The sequence below is a fragment of the Mastigoproctus giganteus genome, chromosome 5, assembly GCF_048544385.1.
Source record: "Mastigoproctus giganteus isolate SK-2022 chromosome 5, ASM4854438v1, whole genome shotgun sequence".
NCBI lineage: Eukaryota > Metazoa > Arthropoda > Arachnida > Uropygi > Thelyphonidae > Mastigoproctus > Mastigoproctus giganteus.
The window spans coordinates 185,340,663-185,362,815 of record NC_143579.1 but is presented as its reverse complement, the minus strand read 5'-3'; the positions used below and the strand labels follow the sequence as shown (position 1 = coordinate 185,362,815).

At 37.9% G+C, this 22,153-nt stretch overlaps 1 protein-coding gene across 1 annotated transcript in view; it reads right to left on the bottom strand.

Annotated features, from left to right (window-relative positions):
* LOC150085925 (Na(+)/citrate cotransporter-like) overlaps nt 1-13,863 on the bottom strand; it is a 54,840-nt gene extending 40,977 nt beyond the window's left edge. The window contains exons 1-3 of the mRNA XM_090373585.1: nt 13,751-13,863; nt 6,775-6,894; nt 6,523-6,600 (exon numbers count right to left, since the gene is read on the bottom strand). Of these exons, the coding sequence (XP_090229711.1) occupies nt 6,523-6,600; nt 6,775-6,894; nt 13,751-13,845 (293 nt within the window). The 5' untranslated portion in view covers nt 13,846-13,863. The remainder of the gene's footprint in view (nt 1-6,522; nt 6,601-6,774; nt 6,895-13,750) is intronic.
* Between the last annotated feature and the right edge of the window lie 8,290 nt (nt 13,864-22,153).

Sequence of the window (22,153 nt, the reverse complement as noted above, 5' to 3'; positions counted from 1 at the left end):
GTGGAAAAAGGCAGAGAGTGGTTATTAATGGACACTACTCTTTATAGACTAATGCTATTAGTGGAGTTCCCCACTGTTCAGTGATGTGCCAATTGTTGTTTTCTACATTTATTAATGATATTGATGAGGATATATCAGATCTAATGTCTAAGTTTGTATATGATACAAAGGTTAGCAGTGTGGTATTGACAGTAATCAGGGTAAGCTACTCCAACAAATAAAAAAACATTAGGCAGATGGGCTGAGAAATGGCACTTGAAGTTTAACACTGACAAATGCAAGATACTGTATATGCGTAGTAATTCCTGATTAACGTACCGACAGTGAGGTACTACACTCAGGGTAGTGGAAAATGAAAAGGACCTGGGGTTAACTGTACAATCAGATATGTAGGTCTCTGAACAGTGCAGATAGGCTGACAGGACAGCTCGTGGGATTTTGTCAATGATATATATATATAGGAACTTTGCTAGCAGCGATAAGGATTTGATTATTCCATTGTACCAGGCAATGGTCAAGCCAAATGTTGAATACTGCATACAGTTCTGGAAGCCTTATTTTAGGAAGGATGTAGAGCTGCTGGAGTGGGTGCAGAGAATGGCAGTTAGATTGGTGAAGGGAACAAAGGGGTGCTTTTACCAAGAAAGGCTTCAGTTCTGCAAATTGAAGCATGTAGAGACTAGGCACCTGCAAAGTGATCCGATTAAGGTGTTTAAGGCTTGAGCAATTTCAATGCTGATGGGATCCTTTCTCAGAGTACATCCTTTCTCAGATCCTTTCTCAGAATCTTTCTCAGAGTACAGACATGAGAAGACAAATTCAAACTGAGGAAGGATGGTTGCATAATAGATATGCTGAGGTTTGCCTTCAGTCAGTGGGTGGTTGATTGTTGCAGCAAACTTCCATCTGTTGTTTGAAAGTGGATAGTTTGAATAAATTCAGTGAATAACTAGACAAATATTGTAGAGAATGGACAGCTAATGTGAGTGGTTTTTGTTTTTTTGGGTGATGCCTTATAAGTTTGCTTTCTTGCATTATATGCCACTAGTAATGATGATAATAATTTCTCGAACTTTTGCAACTCTGTCGTCATTTCTAGAGGTTGGTATCCTCTTGTTCGTCTTTGAACTTAAAGTTTCGTCACCATAAACAGTTTTTGATATTTCTGTTGTTGATCTTTCTAGGCGTCCATTGCGAAATAGTGACACGGTACACTAATGCTAGTAACGGAAATGTTTTTTACTTGCAACTTGTGAAATTGTTGCGAAAGGTGTTTTTTTTTTTTTTTGTTCTGATTCTTTATTCGCTTGCTTTCTTGCCACTACGCGCCTAATAAGATCCATAATACACAAGTATAGAGCATGTGAATTATACCTTTCATCGCGAATATAAACAAGTTAGGTAACGCACGCAATATATTATATTTTAAGCGCGTTTGATTTGTTTTTCTGTAATTAATAGAAGTGAAAAGTAAATATAGTTATCTCCTTATCAATTAAATACTAAGATTATAACTTTGTGGAACACTTGTATATTATAAGTGTTCCATGTAGTTTTATATTTTCTAAACTTAACCCTTCAGTTTAATTTTCTAAACTTAGCCCTTCAGTTTAATTACAACTGCATAATATTTATTTCGCTCATCCTATTTCTCTCTCTCTCTCTGTATATATATATATATATATAGTATGTATGAGTAGGAAATGCAAGAAAAAGAGAAACAGGTATTGCACCTGAATGCGCAAAGCTGCAAAGACAGGATACAAAAATATAATGATAAAATTAAAAATACGAAAAGATGGAGAAGTAAATAACACAAGGTGCCGAGCCTAATAGAAGGAAAGTAAGAAAGAGAAGAGAATGAGAAATAAATTAAAAGAATGTTAAGAACCTAAAAAAAAAAAAATATATATATATATATATATATATATATATATATATATATATATATATATATATATATATATAAAATTATATTTGTAAAATAATTCCGTATGATACTCTCCAGAAATTAAATGGAAAAAACGAAAATTTCTAGAGAGTATCATACGGAAGTGTTCTACGTACTATATTGAGGTAAACTCCTCCTATTATTTTATACGCGTATTTGCGTATATCGTAAGTCTGCACTGCAGGAGAACCTTTGTAAGTACAAAGGAGCAAATACGATTCTATTCCTCTGATGAGCGGTAGCGCAGCCGCACGGGGCCTATGCAGCGTAGTAATGAAATAATGAAAATAAGCGAATATAAACATACTATCAGGTTTTACCGCCGATTGTAAACTTGTACGTAATTAAAATTGCACATATGAAACCAAACTTATTGTCATTAGAAAAAAGTGTAAAGTTGGGGTTTTGGGGTCCCTTCAGAAGTCGGGGCCCGGTGCGCCCGCCGTTAAATCCGCCTCTTGTAAGGTATGTTGGTGTCCAACAGTTTCTGGGATTTCTCCCATCTCCGCGGGTGTGCGTTGTATCGGATCAGAGATTTGAAGGTGTGTTGGGTCATGTGCAGTATATTGTGTTGTGCCCTTTGTTCTAGGCGCATATGACCCGCGTAGTCCATGCGCCATGAAACCTCAATACAAACCAAACCAAGCCCTTTGTTCTTCCGGTCTATTAGCAGCGAAGACCCTAGTGGTACCCGACGTTACCACACCATGCCACGGCTGACTGGGTCCTGCCATCTATTCTCCTGGGATTTCAGTGGCTAAGACCAGATTTGAGAATGAAATGATCGCTGTTTCTTGAGCAACGGTTGTAATTTTAAGTTAGTCAGTCTCAGGCGATAGCAAGGTTTTTTCCCCCTAGACCTGGGGTTTTTTCGTCCAGAAAACAGGCAAATCGACCATAGAACACACGCAATTTACAGACAAAATTATATTATATTCGTAGATTATATTATATTGGTAGATGTAATCATTTACAGGGGACCTTAATATCATAATTTTTGTAATTTTAGCAGAGGTTGTTCGTTGATAAGTTGTTCTGGGACAATAATTTTGATGTATTTAGATTTACACCCATGGAGCATGAAAAAAAAACGTTGTGTAAGAGAAAAGTAAGGTGTAGGAAACAGAAGGAAGGGACTGACAGGGAACATGGGCTCTGCAGACAATGCTGCTTGGCACCTATGTAGGCGTCCTATGAAGCACTGGGTCGCTTATTAGATGACGCTATAGGCGTCACTTATTAGATGACGAGGCACTTGGCCCTATATAGGCGTCACCTGTTAGATAACGAGGCATTCGGCCCTATATAGGCGTCACATATTAGATGACGAAGCACTTGGTCCATATATAGACGTCACTTATTAGATGACGAGGCATTTCGCCCCAATGTAGGCGTCACTTGTTAGATGGCGAGGCACTGGGCCCATATAGGCGTCACATATTAGATGACGAGGTACTTGGCCCTATCTAGGCGTCACCTGTTAGATAACGAGGCATTCGGCCCTATATAGGCATCACATATTGGATGACGAGGCACTTGGTCCATATATAGACGTCACATATTAGATGACGAGGCACTGGGTCCATATAGGCGTCACATATCAGATGACGAGGCATTGGGTCCATATATATAGGCGTCACTTATCAGATGACGAGGCACTGGGTCCATATATATATAGGCGTCACTTATCAGATGACGAGGCACTGGGTCCATATATATAGGCGTCACTTATCAGATGACGAGGCACTGGGTCCATATATATATATAGGCGTCACTTATCAGATGACGAGGCACTGGGTCCATATATATATATATATAGGCGTCACTTATCAGATGACGAGGCACTGGGTCCATATATATATAGGCGTCACTTATCAGATGACGAGGCACTGGGTCCGCTTCTGTTAGTTAATGACTAACCGCTTCTGTTAGTTAATGACTAACAGAAGCGGATTAAGGTCTGTTAGTTAATGACTAACAGAAGCGGATTAAGGTCGGCTAAGGCCCCGGGCGCAGAAGAAAATATTGGGCCCTTAAAAAAAAAAAGAGAGAGACAGGGAAAGTAAAAATACATGTTAACCATTTTTTTAAAAAAATAAAAAATATTATGTACTATTAATGTTTTATTTCCAATAAAAATTTAATATAATATATGTATTATATTATATTCGCGTATTTTTTAATTTGTCTTTTTTCAGCCCCTGATAGATGCTTCATTTTTATAGCTACCATTTCTTTTCATTGATAGGCGGTATAGCCTATCAGTGAAAAGAAAAATATAAAATTTAATAGTCTGATGATTAGAATACTAAAGAGATTTTTCGTTATAGTGCAATAAATTAAGGATTAATTAAAATTCAAAGATTATTCATAAACTACGAAAATCCAGCCGCTGATGTAACAACAGGAATTAATTTTATCTTAATATAATTTCAACAATATACGATATACGCGTATTTGCATATATCGTAAGTCTGCACTGCAGGAGAACCTTTGTAAGTACAAAGGAGCAAATACGATTCTATTCCTCTGATGAGCGGTAGTGCAGCCGCGCGGGGCCTATGCAGCGTAGTAATGAAATAATGAAAATAAGCGAATATAAACATACTATCAGGTTTTACCGCCGATTGTAAACTTGTACGTAATTAAAATTGCACATATGAAACCAAACTTTGTGTCATTAGAAAAAAGTGTAAAGTTGGGGTTTTGAGGGGCCCTTCAGAAGTCGGGGCCCAGGCGCGCGCCCGGTGCGCCTGCCGTTAAATCCGCCTCTGTATCTATCCTTTTCGTGAAAAGGAGCGCTCCCTCAGTAACAGCATCATATTTTCGTACCATGTGATGATATAAAGCAGGCTTGTAGGGATGTAGTATTGTGTGCAATTCAGCACGAGAGTGAGGGAAGACAAAATATTTAAATTGCTTTGAATGTGTCACAGTACTCGGTGCCAAACACGCCAGGATAATAATTAAGGAAATTGCAACTCTGCTGGGATTTTCACGTGCAAATGACTCGGGGGGGGGAGATATCGAGTTTGGTCCAATAACCAAATAACAACCAAGCAACGGCGATTCTGTAGTTGAAAACAGCTCGTTGATGCGAGACGCCAATGGAGACTGACAAAACTGCTGCAGGGCGCGTTATTGCAAACTGAAGTTGGCGCATTATTATAGCCCTAGTTATTGATGTGCCATTAAAACCAAAACAAGCAGGGTTAACAGAAAAATTACAGTCGGTTAAATAACAATCCAATGGTAACCAAAGGAACATTTCAGAACGCATAACTCGTCGTACCTTGTCAGAAAGGAGAGTGGGGTGGGGTGGGGGAGAATTAGCCAATACCGAACTGGATACCACTCCTTTCAGCAAAAAAAACAAAAAATATAGTTACAGTGGACTCAAAACACCAACATTAGACTAAGGAGGATTGGAAAAACGTTGCCCGATCTGATGAATCCCGGTTCCCATAATGCTGCTGGGTAGACCAGAACATTGCTTAAATAGCCAGATTCTGGTCCATGGGCCCATGGAGCTAGGAGTCAACAATACAGGCTGATGGTGGCGGTGTAATAGCATGAGGGACTGTTTTCGTGGTACACATTGGACTCCCTTAATATCAATGGAGCAACATTTGGATGTTGCAGGTTATCTGAAATTTTTTTTTCTGACTTAGCGCATCCGTCATGTCTGAAGTGTATCCATCTGCGAATGAGTTCTTCCAAAAGATAATGCGCCATGTCACAATGCTCGAATTGTATAGAACTGGCTGTAGAAACACGAGAGTGAATTCAGCTTACTGCTGTAGGCTGACCTTGCTCTCGTACCAGTCGTCAGTTCTCACCCCATTTGAGCATCTGCAGAACGAAGTGAAATAGCTCTTCGGAGTAGAGATCCATATTCATCCAATTTGCGGCAAGTATGTGAAGCAATTGATAGAACATGAACGGATCCCTGGGCCACGTTTTCAACAAATCACCTGAGTCCATGCCACACGAATCCAGCTGTTCTGTGGGCTAAATGGGGAATTATTCGCTATTAGGTGGACGTACCTAATAAAGCGACATTCACTGATTTAATTTTTTTTCCCAATAGGAAAATGGTGGACTTAGTATATTTTTATGTTTAACTTGTTTTTTCTGTAAATGCCTTGTATATACAACAAAAGTTGAAAAACAGTTTAACATTATCATAACTTTCTGTTGTAGGACTGTCGTTAAGTACATATATACTCATCACAATTTATTTACATAATTGCGCATGCGTAGATCATGAGGGGAAAAAAACAATAAATAAATAAATATAGACGAAGTTGAAGCTTAGAATGCATTGAACTGTCTTAGTTCTTTCCTTTCTCCAGAAAGTAGTGTCCATTGCATATATGTAATATCATGAATTGGATCAACTGAAACGTGAAAAATTTAATTTATAGTTATATGTGTAATTCTAAATACAGAGTTAGAATCGTATGAAAAAAATCATTAATAAATTGTTCTTCCTCCGAGAGAAACCCGCAGGGCGAGTCCAAAATTTACAGTTACACTACTATGCTTCTCCCCCCAATTTCAATTCTTACTTGATTGTGCCCAGTTCTCTGTGCTTATCTTTAATGATTTTCTTCATAGCTTGCCTGGTCTCCTCGTCCATATGTCCACTGAAAAGAAAAAAATAAAATAATCAGTGAAATACGAGACTATAGGGATCAGTTTTCGGAAATTCTATGCGTGACCATTAATAAAAGAACATACAACATTTAGTCCTGCACCTTTTGATATTGAGAATTTTGTTCATATTAAGAGTGGTAAAACAGCTGTTTTAATATACTTACTAACGACGTATGTAGTAGATGTACAAGAACATCCAGGCTAGCAAGATGCACAAAATTACTCCAGGCAAATTGTAAGCTATCCACAACCCGTAAGAAACACCTGGGGATGACGGGAACAACCTGTGTACAAACGATGTTTTAGATTAGCCTGATAACTCTTGGTATGAGACTTTCTATCTGTAGCGATTTACCACAATTTTAATTTCGTTTTTGAAATCACGTTTTTGAAGTAACAACCAATTTAGAAATAAATTGGTTGTTAGTGAATTGGAAACCTTTCCAGTCTTCACGAAAAATACTCTTAGTACAAACATTAAAATACCTTTCCATATAGAGATGTACGCATACAAATATCCCTGTGACACAGGGATATTTGTATGCGTTATGTGTCGCGTTATTGAAATATTTGAACACGTGTGAATACAAACTTCCTAACGCAACCTGCTTTCAGTTTCCTTTCCTTTCTCTGATCAGTCTTAAAAGGAAATTAAATTGCTCTTCCTTGTATTTAGATGCAAATTCTATTAATGATATGTGTTAGGAATATTATTTGTTCAGCCTCCCCCCCACATTATTCTTGAATTGTGAAGAGCTACCCTACAGATAAGTCGAGACAGATTTCATATTCACGTCATCCACTTTAGAGCTTAACTCGTAGTCCTCAGGTGGGAGCAAGAAACGAAAGTAAAACTGATATACAGGATGGTCTGTAATTCGTGGTACAGCCGGCAAGATGCTCATTCTCCATGAAAAGTGGCTTAGTCAAGTGCACGCGTACTCAACTAATATTTAAAGACCATTTTATCAAAAACGAAGCCTCATGTGAAAAAATGTTATTCTGCAATTTCGACTTATTTTTTTATGAAGAATCAGCCTCTTGCCGGTTGTACCAAGAATTATGGACCACCCTGTATAAGGCAGAGTTAAAGACATCAAGCATATTAATTAAGCTAAGAAACCAAAGGAGGGGATCGAAAGAATGGTACTTTTTTTTTCGACAAACAAGAAGCACAAAGAAGTTTAGTGATCGATCTGAAGACATGAAAATGAATTTTGGCCAGTTCATGAAAATTAATTGGTTCTGAAGCAGTTCGTTAATAAAAATATATTCTATTATAAATTTATCTGATAGGTAATGGAAGTAAGCCAGAATCTAATAAAAATCGGCCTTCCGATTACCTTAATCTACAATATGTAGATTAAGGTAATCGGAACGCTGAAAACTTGTGATTTGTAAAACAAAAAAATAAATAAAATGATAAAATAAAAAATTCAAATTTCTTTTAATTTTGTGTAATGGAAAGCTCCTGTAAGAAAATAAAGCCTTAATCTGAGCGTTAATTAAAGCCATACAGCGATTAATTAGGACGACTGAGATGAGCAGTGATTGAATCAAGCGATAATTGGGATTCTATCAGAAAAAGTACGTGGGGTTTGGAAGACTAAGTGTAAAGGTACATCATTGAGATTGGAACTGAGACCACGTATGCAGTATTTTGAAATGAATGAGGAAGTATTTGGGAGGTTTAGGTCTTTTCGCAGATAAGTTTGTTCTATTAGTTTGACTCTTCATGAGGTATTCAGTAGTAACAAAAAAGGTACGGAGTACGTGCTGTATGAAGTAAAGAAATTTTTGGATATGGCTTGCACACTGCGAGAATATACCCAGCTCCTTGACATTGCGTGGGCTCGACATTCTCCCCGCATACACACTACTCGGACTCCTTCCAGTCACTATCTGGCAGAGTAGAGGCAGCGAGATTATACTAGACTAGCTGATACGGAAGCCTCGTAGAGAGTTACCAATCGTTTTAGAGCTGTACCTCGAAATGTAAGGAAGATTGAATCTCGCCATGATGGCCATCATAACCTCAAAAGACTTCAATCATACTGCATGATGAAAGAGATGAAGGTTGCCGATCCTTTGCTCTGGAAACTAAACATAGATTTCATCATTTCAAGCCTCCAGTGAGCAAAGTAGTAGTGTTGAACCTGTTGATGAAAGTAATCTACCACCTAGTATTGTCTGGCATTCCTCCGTGTGGTGTGGATCCCCAGACCTCGACCTCTGCTTATGTTGGTTCGTATCTGGGTTGGTTATCTTCATTATATTAGGTGCCGTATTTCATGGGGGTTATACCCAGTGTTACTAACAGTCACCAATGTGAATGTGCAAGAAGAGGATTTGGTTGTCGTAGAACGGCCGAAATTCGGTCCACTTGGCTTAAGTATCATCTGAATATCAGTTCCGTCTGCGTTTTAGATTCCCAGGTAACAAGTCCAGCTTGTCATGCCCGAGAGAATGTCTGTGACAGCTTTAAAGACAAAATATAAATACATATATCTTATACGGATATAATACACAGTAAACCATAACATTTTATAAAATGTGCAAAAAACACAGTAAACCATAACATTTTATAACATTTTATAAAATATATAATTTATAAAATGTGCAATATGAAATTGTCGATATGCCAAAAAAATTCAAAATATAAAGAAAAGTATTGTTATCTTATTATTTTACCAGTATTAATATCAAATAATAACCTATTTTATATTAAGAGCGTTGCTTTCCTCATTGAGGTGGAATGCACGGTGTGCTATGTTATGTTTTGTGCCAAAATTGACCTTTATTGTTGAACCAGGAATATGATGAGGGTAGGTCGTGCTTTTGGCTGATCGTTGCGTTAAATGGCAGTTCGTGTTACTGCATCTGCTTATTTATTCAAACACACAGTTCACTGGACAAAAATCTGCACAAAAGTCTGTCCCTGTATTACATTTCTAATTCGACAAGTAAAATTCACAGTAGAACACAATATAATCATTTAATAAATTGCTAGTAATCTTTAATAGTACAAAATTAAACCTAAGTTGTCTAGGAATAAGAAATTTGTAATCCACCGAAAGTTCCAGTGTACGAAAGAAAAACATTTAAGACTTCTCACAATAAAAAAAATTAAATATTTTTCAATATATTGAATTTTTTTTTTGAAAAGGAAAATTACTATTAACTATGACAGAGCGATTATTCTGAAACAGTACTAAACGTAGAAAACATTTTTATGCGTCATTGCCTTTGCGAAATTGCTATAAAAGATTAGGACAGTGAAGAAACTTGAAAACATCATTTCGTAATTAGGACTAAGTGCAGTTCCGGATCGTAGAAAACTCTTGAAGCGCTGAATATTGCTAAATCATTCGAGTGTGACTCGAACTGTACGAATGAGAAAAGCCACAAAACCAAGCAGGTGTAGTGTTAATATAGACGCATTATTGCATGTTTACAGAAATGGTTTCTTACCACCTTTAATGTTCTTCATTTCAAATAATGCTGTCAGATCAAAAACATAAATTTTAGAAAATCCTTCTGAAATAGTCGTCATATGGTAACTGGAATTGTTGAAGAGGTCTGGGATATCTGCATTACACTGCACTCAATTGAAGATAAGAAATATTTTTTGTTCTTCAAATGGCTAGTGTAGTCGTCACAGAACGTAGATCGCACTTGAAATAGGAATATATCTTATGCAAGGAACAGTAAAAATAGTACATAGAATAATAGTAGCATAGTGGAGCCCCTTCCCCCTCGCAAAACTGATCAGGAATTTCCCTTTTAAAAGTAAACATGGGCCTCTCAAGGTAAGAGGCTGCATTTTAACAGTGAAGATGGGCATGTAGATGAACCCACCGTAGTAGTCTGCGGGACTCTCCACTATGTCTGTGCGAACGAAGTGACGTTTGACCTTTGTATTATATGCCTTACAGCACGCCACTTACAATAGTTGTGCCAAAACAAAAACTTCTCTGATTTGGGAAAAAATATATATTGTACAACTACGGAATAGCATCATTTTGAATGGAGAAGCGAGTATAGTGCGTTTGCTACTTAGTGCATCAATCTCATATTGAAGGGGACACACTGCAACAAGTTGCCTTGGCATAAGGCGTTTGGCCTAAATTTACGGAGTTTGAAAAAAAAGTAAATAAAATCCATATTAAATAATTTGGATTTGATTAATCAATTACCTAACTTGTGAGTGGTGTGCATTTATTAGTGGTCTCTTGTTTGTTTGGATGATGTGCATGACAGCAGCAGTTCAAGAGAACAAGTCCATGCAAACAGCGGTTCGTACAATAAAGAAAATTTAATTTATTTCAAAATGCTTTGCACCCAACAGTTGCTTTAAACAGCTCACGATATTTTGTTCTAGTTTCCCACAAACATTGCCTTGTGGATTTTTTGAAGCTTCTTCCGAACACCTCTTCAATTGGCTGAACAGTTTCTGAAAAGTTGGTCTTCCACTGCTTTTAGTATCAATTGACTGATTGTGTTATCGTTAATTTTTGCGACATCCCTTAATGGTTCTGGGGCTACCACCTCAACGCACCTATAGCAAAACCCCATACTTCATAACTCGCAGAAATTTGAGTTCTGTCAAATACTGTTCACTATTTTTTTTCCTTTTTAATTATATTGAAATAGTAAAGGGAATATTATCATTGGACTACATGGAATAAAATTCTCTACCTTAAATATTAATCAAGTAACATAATTTCAAAACAGGAAGTGCCTTTTCAATCACCCCTTATATGATTACCTAATGTTTTTCTGTTGTACTCTTTCTATTTCATAGTGTGGCTTGTCTACTGGAAAAGAGTCATACGAGGGTTATCCAAGAGTTTCGAGAATGCATTTGAAAAACAAAGGTTCGTTTAAGTTACCTAATTTCTTTTCTTTTCCTTTTCAATGTATTCTTATTGTGACAATACACCGAACCCAGTGATTCTGCTGTTATTGGTCTGCCTGAGTTAAATTTTCGGAATACCTGTGGTTTTTGCTGACTCTCTATGACAATGGTAAATTCAGTTTAACCTTCGCAAACAAGAAGTCTCAGAGAGTAAGGTGGGACGACCCGAAGAACTTGGTTATTTGCCAGAAACTGTTGAACAGACAAGCAGGCATTGCTTTATCAAAATCACCGCCCTGTGATTCTGATTAAGCACTTCTCTAAAGGTAGTTTATGATGTACCATGTTTCTGAAGCTACGTGATGTGGCTGTTAAATGAGTCTGTTGCAATCAAATAAATATAACGAAATATTTCATACCTCACAAGTTATGCCCTTCAAAATAATTGCCTTGGGCGTGCACAAATGTGCCATACATTTCTGGAAGTCATCTTCTGTAAGCACTTTTGACATTTCGGTCACTTTTTTTTCACGAATGTCTTCAGTGGACTGAAAATGGGATCCGTAAGTACACTTTTCAGTCTAGGGGTGAGTAAATCACTAGGTCTGGCGAATATATTGCATGTTCACACTCAAGGATTTGTTTTTTAGCTAGAAACTGGCGAACAGAGAGCGCGTTGAGTGCTGGAACATTGTCTTGATAGAGCATCCGACCATCCGTCTACAATTCAGGTCTCTGCTTTCGAATTTTTTCACGCAATCATGTCAGAACTTCAGTATAGTATGTTTGATTGACAATCTGATTTGATGGAACATTCTCAGCGATAATTTCTTTAATATCGAAGAAAACAACAAGCATGGTTTTAATTTTGACATTAGGTTTTTTGTTCTGGGAGTTGTTTTGTCTTCGACTGCACATACTGTCTTTTAGTTTTGGGTAGTACTGTAACAGTCAAATTTCATCGCAAGTAATTAGAGTACTCAAAGTCTGGATCTTCAGGATTTTTTTTTTTTTCTTTTCAAAACATCCACAAACTTGTAGTCTTCCCATTCTTTGTCCTTCATTTAAAATTTTTGGCGCCGTCTTGGCACGCACTTTTCTCATGCCTAAATTTTCAGTTAGTGTCTGTGTGTGTGTTTTTTTTCTGTCCATATTGAGTTCTGATGTAACCATTCTAATGTTTAAATGAAGACCGGTTCTAATCAATGTCCTAACCCAGTCCACATTTTCATCAATTTTCATGGATACCGGACGTCCTGGTCGTTCATAATCTTCCGCATTCTCTCTTCCTTCTAAAACTCTTTTATACATTCAAACACGCATGCTCTTCACGTAGTATCTTCTCCATAAACTTGAAATAGCAACTCATAACTTTCAGTTGGTGTTTTCTTTAGTTTTGTTAAAATTTTGAGGTTGATTCGTTGTTGGACCCTTTTGTCTGTCATTTTTCCGGCAAACTGCAAGAACACAATGTAATGAAACCTGTCTCACTGCAGAGCAAATGAGCATGTTGGAACATGACTTGGCAGACAAATAGGGAAAGGTTCAAGGTCAACCCCCGTGCCTTTTGTTTCATAGGTGGCGCTTGATATGTAGCGGCTGCGCGCAGTCTCGTTATTTAATAGCTACAGCTTGTATATTGCCAAGCTTGAAACAAAACGTGATGTAATCTTTGATGTTTTGAATTGCCCGCTTCGAAAAGTTGCAATGCACATTGCAACTCTTCGAGTGATCACTCGATACTACTGACGTGGGTATACTCTGTTGTTAACCAGCTGGAAAAATTCTTACCATTGTTCAAAATTTTCGCATCAAGCGAAGCAAATTATCAACAACGTTTATTTAAAACTTAATGTCGATGAGCACACTGACTGGTTGTACACAATGCGATTTTTAATCTTGACGTTAAAATATACTGTATGTGTGTGTGTGCGCGCGCATTTACGCCTTATTAGCAATTCGGAATCATTTTTGGTAATAGTCTAACTCTAAAACGTCAGGTTAACTGATAGAACGATAAAAGTAATTACATCTTTTGGCATACTCCGATCTTCTTGTTATCCCATTTATTACCTTAAAAAAGATGCAAATATTCATTTATTTTGAAGTGTGAAAAGGATAAGAGAAAATAAAATCACACGCTAATGTGTACGGAATCAAAGATATTCCACAGGACATCAATATCCTTATTTAGTGAAGTGACCTGGTTTTGGCCCATTATAGCCTCAGTAGCTAATGCGCTAGTGAAACCCAAACCAATTTAGTGAAGTGGATGTACTTACTCCTCAAGAACTCCGATGAATACCAGATTAGGAGGGGTTCCCGTAACTGATCCCGTGCCTCCGATGTTCGCTCCGTACATAATACTGAACAGCATGGCTGTCTTCAGGAGTTTTTGTTTGTCAGAAACTGAGTAGCTGCAAAGAAAATTAACCTTTAAATGTCACCATTCCTGTAAAATTAGGCAAAAGCGCCCGGTACTCATTCAGTATTTTTACCACTTCCACAATACTAATTAATAAAAACGTGTAGATTATGATTATGGTAAAGCATGTTCGAGTGGTGTTCATATGATTTAATAAATGCATACTTGCCTAGAAGTAGAGATGTCATCTGTCGATTCGGTTTTCGGTTGGACTATTACAGGTGGTAACTCACTGGATATCTTTATGGTAACCACTGCCACACGCGCACAAAAAAAAAAAAAAAAAAATTCAGACATTTCTCAGAGAGCCGGTGAGTTACAATAAAGCATCGAAATTATAAAAAATACTTTATGGCTGCATTTATTAATAAGTGAATATGGAATGCATTGTTCGAAACAGTTCGATAAACAACATTAGTTCTTAGTGTTTGAAGTACTGTACTTTAAAAACTGGAAATTCGGACGATTTGAGAAATTTAATTAATTTACAACTGCATTTAAAAGATTTATAGTTAAAGCTTAAATTGCTGTCTATTTACTCATAATTAATTTATAGCAAAGGCTTAATTTGTTCAGCACTCTCCTCTTAATCTGTGTATTCTTATTGAAGTTCAAAAGAAGAAAGGTAAAGGTGAAGGCTTAACTGCATCTAGTAAGTATCGTAAAAATTCTTTCTAATCAATACGTCTAACCCTTGCAAAACGAATTACGGACACAGTGCTCATTCGGGGCACATTTTTCGGAGTGTCCCAACAAAAGTGGCTCTCCAATATGTTCTAATTGTAAACGAAAGAAGAAGACAGCCAATCACTCTGTTATAGATGTTTTATGTCCAGAATACCAAAGAGCTGTGTTGTGTCGTGCCTTATGTAGGGCGGCACTTAAAGACCTACTAGAGAGCTTTATTTTTTCTTTTTTTCATTAAACTTGGTGATCCCGCCACCTATATAAAATACCGCACAAATAATTTATATAATACATACTGTCACTAGTTGGTTAAAATCCCTGGCATGTGGAGCCGGACCAAGTATCTGCTTACTGATAATACCCAAAACGAAATAGATAAGTGTTCATGTTCTGATATGTATATTCCTGATAAATCCGCTGGCTGCATTGCATCACAATGGGGGGATGCTTCGAGATCAATAGTTGGTATCATGCAGAAGGAGGAAAGAATAGTCCAACTTGACCAATTGGATCACGAGTAGATCATGTATAACGACACGAAGTATGGAATGAGTGAATCAGTCAATATCACAATAGGATGCTCACTATGATGGTTGCAGCAAGACAACATAAAAATACTACACGGGAATCGTTGCATCACAAGGAGATGCAAGAATATCGCCAGTTGCAGTTAAGGCATTGCATCACAATGAGATACAAAAGAGAACGGTGCAATTTTTATGGAACACAGCAAAAATCCCCTCTCTTCGCGTTGTTTGTTTTCTACAGTGCCCTCAACGAGGCTGCGCCATCAGCTAATGCACGGTGCGGTGACGGGAGGCACACGAATTCGCCGACCGTAACCTCACAAGGAACGCTTGGCGTCGTTAATTTTTCGTGGCCTGCCACGCTTGTCGAAACTTTAGTAGAAGCTCAATAAGGAGCAGTAAGACGTCCGTTGTACGTATTGAAGAATATTCAACAGTTCTATTGTAGTTCTGCTTAATTGAAGCGCAGACTGGAATGACGTACTGGACAGAATGCATCGACGGATGACACATCACTAGACAACTAGCACAAGTTGGTCTCATATCGTTATATAAACACTCATGCCTACCAGAGCTATGGGAACAGTAAAACAAAACGTGATGTTTTGTTTTGTCCGGTGCACCTTTTAGATCGTCATTTGTAAAAGGTTCTTCAGTATTTTCTGTTGTGTAAGAATCGTTAGCACTATTCCCCAAGTGATAAGACCTTGCATTTTGCTACATTAAAACAGCTGCCGAATTTTTGACTATTCTTGAGGCCTGTTCAAATAATCGTGAAGGAGCGCTGCTTAGCACTGATCGTTAACGATCCTCCCAATCTTTACATCATCTGCAAATTTTGATATCACGCCTTCCATCCGTTCGTCGATGTCGTTTATGAAAATCAGAAACAACAATGGTCCAAGAACCTTGGGTGGGGGGAAGCCACTTCTTACGTTACAATCTGAAGAATATCCATTAATCATAATGCCTGCCCTCAGCCATCCTGCGATCCATCTTAAAATCTTTCCGGTAATCCCAAGATGTTCCAGCTTATATAGTAACCTCTGCTGCGGGACTGAGTCAAATGCCTTGCTAAAATCCAAATAAACTATGTCGAAATTGTTTCCTACAACCAGCTCATGAGTAACTCTGTCAAAATAGCTTACCAGGTTAGCTGGATATGATTTTCTCTTAACAAAACTATGTTGTTTGTCCTTCAGAATGCCATTTATATCTAAATATCCCTGCATTGCACTCTTAATCAAGATTTTAAGATTGTACCTACCACTGAAACCAGGTTAACCGATCTGTAGTAATCGACTAAAATCTCCGAACCGCTGTCATGTATTTGCAATATATTGGCACTTCTTCAATCCAAAGGAATCTCTCCCGAATCCAGTGATGCCCTCATAATTAAGATTATCCAATGCGCTCTTCTCTCTGGCCTTCTCCGTGAAAAGTGTTATAACTGAGTATATGCCATCAACTCCAGGAGCCTTACTTGCCTTTAGGCTCGAAAGCTTTTCTGAAATTTCAACGTTGCTAATTTCATGCTATCCAGCTTTGCTCGCACAGCCTGACCTCATGAAGGAACTTTCCTGTTTTCATATACTGGAACACCATTCTCCCAAATTCTTCCTAATCATAACTCCACTGTGGTTAATTTCCTTTCCGTGATTAGTTTACAATAGCAGTGAAGAATTTATTATTTTGAATGTGCTGTTAAATTTTTAATTAAAATAATTGTTCATTGCGTCGTTTTAGTATAATATTGTTTTTATTGACTATGTGCATTCAGTGACGTGTTTCCTAGGGTAATCTGATAATTTAGAATGTAAGAATGAATATATAATAACAATATACCACAATATTTGAGACAAATTTATGAAATCGCTTTCTCACAAACTTTAAATTGCACTAGCTCAGTGGTGTGCCACCTCCGGCACGCGTGCCGGATACGGCCCGGGGATAATTTTTATTACGGCCCACGCGGAAAGTGAACTAAAACAGCATTTTTAAATTTTATAAATTATCAACCAAAATTTTCTCATTGAATGTTAAGTTTTGTTCAGTAAATGTTATTGTACTTAATAAAGTTTTCGAATATTTTCAATTTTGGGTTTATCATTATATTTATTTATTCGCCCTAACATTGAAAAGCAGTGATCCTTTTCATCTTGTAAATTTTTTAACGTGAGCATTTAAAAGCAAGACACCACTTCACTAGCTGATAACTATATCAATTAAGCAGTACAGAAAAGATTTACAAATGTATTTCAAGCCAAGGTCCATGGATCTTCGGTTTCGCTCGAAAAGAAAGCAGTATCTTGCTAATAAATGTTCTATTTTCATCAATGAACAAAACTTCTAAGAATGGCATCTGGCCTGGTGCACTGAACAAGTCGAGCCATCCCTGTGTGTGAGTGAAAAAAAACAAAAAAAACTTCGAAACTTACTTTCTGTTTTATTTTTCTTCTCCTTGTCGTACTGGCACTTATTTAGTTCATCAACTAGAATGTCCACAATAGAGATCATCATAGCTGTTGTAGCAGTGTTACTCGTCCACATCGATAGAAACGATGTTGTGAAGATCATTCCTAGAGATATCCTGGACCATAGAATAATCTAATCGTTAATTTATTGGGTCATTGTAGAGTAATTTTTAATGTAATAAACTAGTTTACTATGTAACTTGAATAATCTTATTCGAATTTAACTTTTGTGGTTAATCCAGAAAAATACAAAGGAACATTGGGAAATTAAAACATTGAGCGCTTTATTTTATGGTATTCAGATAACATTGAGATCAAGGTCCCTTTACTTACTGAAGAGGTTTTGGCCCGACGATAAGAAGGACTTTTAATGCGATCCTTTTATGAAGATTGCACCGAGTGAAAGCTGTAGCCATGATGAGGCTTCCAAACACCATCATCTGTGCTTCCTGATAGAAAGAAATTTATTCAGTTTAGTACTATAAACTTGTTCCTTGACCGGCACGCAGGCCAAAAGGGAGTATTTTTATTTTTTTAAACGTGAGTTTTATGTATGCTATTTAATTAATCTGTTTTTTTATTTTGACATTATTTATTTGAGACATTATGATTTTGTTATTCTAACTACCTTTATCTGCAGTAGTATCTTTTCTTACATCAGGCCTTTTTAAATAAAGATGTAACCTTCACATTTGGTTCTGTAGACGATTGCTTCCTTCCTAATCATTTTGTTGCGTTATGTTTATGTGTAGTCTAAATATTTGTACAGAAATATTTTCAGTTTCGTTATCGTTATGTGGGTTACATAAAAGACAGACAGTCTACATTATCCAAGAGAATGACGTTTACTGATAAGGGAAAAAGGTAAACTATTGAACAAAGCGATCAATTGAGTTTTGAAAGCAGCGTAGAGAGAGATAGAGAGATAACTGACAGAATAGATAATATATCAGTTTCAGTAATTCAGGTGTGACTGAGATATTTCATTCAGATGTGACTGGGATATTTCATTCAGATGTGACTGAGATATTTCATTCAGATGTTTGATCATTTACCAACGCTTTAAGTTGCAATATCTGATACAATTGTATGGGGGGAGCGAAGGAATTTTTATCCTAAAAAATTATACCCGTGGGGCAGCTTACATAGTCTTTCTGCTTTATAATGGTAGGCTGCAGTGGCTGAATTTTGGTGGAATTCTCTGTTGTTACTTCTCGATATTTATACTAGATATTTCTAATGAAAGAGGCCTACGTGCTCTGGATTCATACTACGAAATTTTTTTTATTTTTATTTCTCAGGGCAAACTAAACTAAAATTACAATTAATTAACTTTCGGCTGAGTGGACAGCCTTCTTCAGATAGAAAAATACTTTGAATGGCAGTTGGAATAGAGATGTGCACTGCCAGGATGGTGCGTGAGGCGCGTGGCTAATTGTTTGAGGTTGATGTTTGTGGCTGTGACGTATGGTGTGACGTGGCCAGCGTTTGTCTATGGACAGAATTACTGCTTCTGTGATGGGGTTAACTTGACAACCACTGTTCCTGTTCAAAGAGGTATCCGAGCATTTTATGTTTAACGATTCCAACCAGGTGCGCCTTAGGTAATGGTGGGACCTGTCCACGACCACGACATCGCGGTGTGGGTCAATGTCGTGGTGGGTTGTCCAGACATGCTCGGCGATAGCTGAGTGTTCCACATCTGCCAAACGGATCGCCCTTTTATGCTCTTTGAGAGACGTTTCTCGAGTCGACGTCCAGTCTCTCCAAAGTAGCAGCTAGTGCAGTCACGGCAAGAGATGCGATAGACCCAACCGCTCTGTAGATGGGTGGAGACGGGTGTTTTTACGTTGGAAATGAGAGAACGTAGTTTCTTGCCTGGGAGTTGGATGCACTTTATCCCATGTGATTTTAGGATTCTACCGATCTGTTGTGACAGGTTGGGGTAGTATGGGATAAATGCCCTCGTGGATGACTCGTCACTGTTGGCGTTGCTGTTGGTTGTCGCGTGCCTGTAGATCACACCTGTCAAGGGTGTCGATGGGATAGCCACACCTCGTAAGGTCTACTTTGACCGTGGTGATCTCTTTGCGTCTTTCATCTGCGGAGCTGGAGTGTGTCCAGGCGCGAGTTAGCAAGGTTCGGGCAGTGGAGAGGAGGTGGCCCCGCGCGTGTGCTGACCGGAAGTTGGTAAATTGGCCAGCACACATAGGTTTACGATAAACTGTCGTCTTCAAGCATGTGTCTTCGCGCCGGAGGAGGGTATCTAGGTATGGAATAGTGTTGTTCGACTCCAGCTCAATCGTGAATTTTATGAAGGGCGATAGTGAGTTGAGGTGGGTTAGGAGTCGGTGACCTCAGTCTCTAGGGATAACTACGAACACATCGTCTACATAGCGACACCAAAAGGCGATGTGATCTGGTGCGTGTGTAAACGCACGTCCCTCTAACTCCTCCATCACGATGTTTGCTGTGACCGAACTGACAGGGGAACCCATGGCTGTGCCATGTACCTGCTGGTAGATTGAGTCGTTAAACATGATTGCACCCCCTGTTAAGCACAGTCTGAGGGCGGCGGAAATGTCATCAGGCGTCAGTCTAGTTCTGTCGCTAAGGGTTTCATCATTGTCTAAGAGTTGTTTTGCACAAGAGATGGCAAGTTCCACTGGGATGGAGGTAAAGAGTGATATTACATCGAACGATGCCATGACTTGATCTTATGAGATGGATATAGTGTGGATCCTTTCTATGAACTCAATACTGTTGGAGACGGTGTAGGTGGTCTTGACAACTAGAGGAGAAAGAAGCCTCCAGACAAACTTAGACAACTCGTAAGTCGGTGATCCACAGCAGGATACAATTGGTCTTAGTGGTGTGTCTTCTTTGTGTACCTTCGGCAGGCCGTAAAACCGTGGGATCTGACACCCGGAGGCACGGAGGTGATTACGGGTTGACTGCGTTATTTTCCCCTGTTTGAGCCAACTGTTGATGAGGATATTCACCTCTGACTCCCATCGTTCCAATACTCTGTTGGGGTTAACGGTTAAGGGTTTGTAAACGGAAGTGTCTCGTAAAAGCAGTAAGGCGCACCTGGTTGGAATCGTTAAACATAAAATGCTCGGATACCTCTTTGAACAGGAACAGTGGTTGTCAAGTTAACCCCATCACAGAAGCAGTAATTCTGTCCATAGACAAACGCTGGCCACGTCACCACCATACGTCACAGCCACAAACATCAACCTCAAACAATTAGCCACGCGCCTCACGCACCATCCTGCAGTGCACATCTCTATTCCAACTGCCATTCAAAGTATTTTTCTATCTGAAGAAGGCTGTCCACTCAGCCGAAAGCTAATTAATTGTAATTTTAGTTTAGTTTGCTCTGAGAAATAAAAATAAAAAATTTTCGTACTAGATATTTCATTTTAATTTATACAGTAGTTGGGAAATTTATGTTTAATTTTAAAATTTAATTAACTTAAATGTCTTTATTGCTGCTAAGTAGTACAAGTACTAGAAACAAAAATTCTCATCAGGGCGACATGGCCTGGAGTTATTTTAGTGGATTGTTCTAATGGTCTTATAAGTGACTTTAAATCAAACAAAGAAATGAATAGTCCTTCCAGAACTAAAAGTGATTCGATACAATGCAAACTAGATGGTAGCCTTAGTCCATTACTTGAGTACAGTAGCATTTGAAATCAAAACATGCTGTAGTTATAGCAATATTTTCACATGGTAAAAAAGTATATAATTAAAATTTAATCATCTTGTGATATTTTTTATCACTTTTTAAATCCCAAGACGGACTTTAAATTTCAAGAGTGGAATTGGAAGGAACTTTGACGGGTTATTTCCACATCGTGGCCGAGTACTATGTCACGAATTGCTTGTATTATATCGTTTTAAGTTTCATCCCAAAGAAAAGAAACACCTATAGCATTTATTCTATGCAATTTTTAAATATGATATTGATTCCTCGTAGCCTTAGCTATCTTGCCACTTATTCTAAACAGCTCAGTGATTGGAACGTTCAGTTTTGATATTTCACCCATGTGTGGCCGTTATAACTGTGACTGTGCTATCAATGTTACTTAAATGGAGTGAATCAATCAAATAAGTTAATTTTTGAACTATATAAACGCTTTAGACTGCCATATGATGACTACGAACAACTGATGGATCACACACACACACACACACACCGTTCGTTCTAATATTCGCAGTGTTGATACTCTTCCGTTCTGACCGTCCTAATGTAATACAAAACATAACTGCACTGTTCATTGTGAGAGAATGCTCAAGTATCTTTAAATTGAAAAATCCATGATTTTCAACAACTTCCCCTCTTCCATTTTTCGATATTTTGTCAAAAAACCCGTTACTCCTATGCAAGCGCACTTATAGATAGATCCCTTGTACATACTTTTCACAGATGGCCTCGCAGATCTTAAATTCTGGTAAGGAATTTGATAATTACATTGAAAATTATAAAAAAATAAATGGAAATTTATGCAAAAGTTTACAGGCTTAATGAAATAGGAGAGAATAATCTTTTGTACGTAGGTAGGT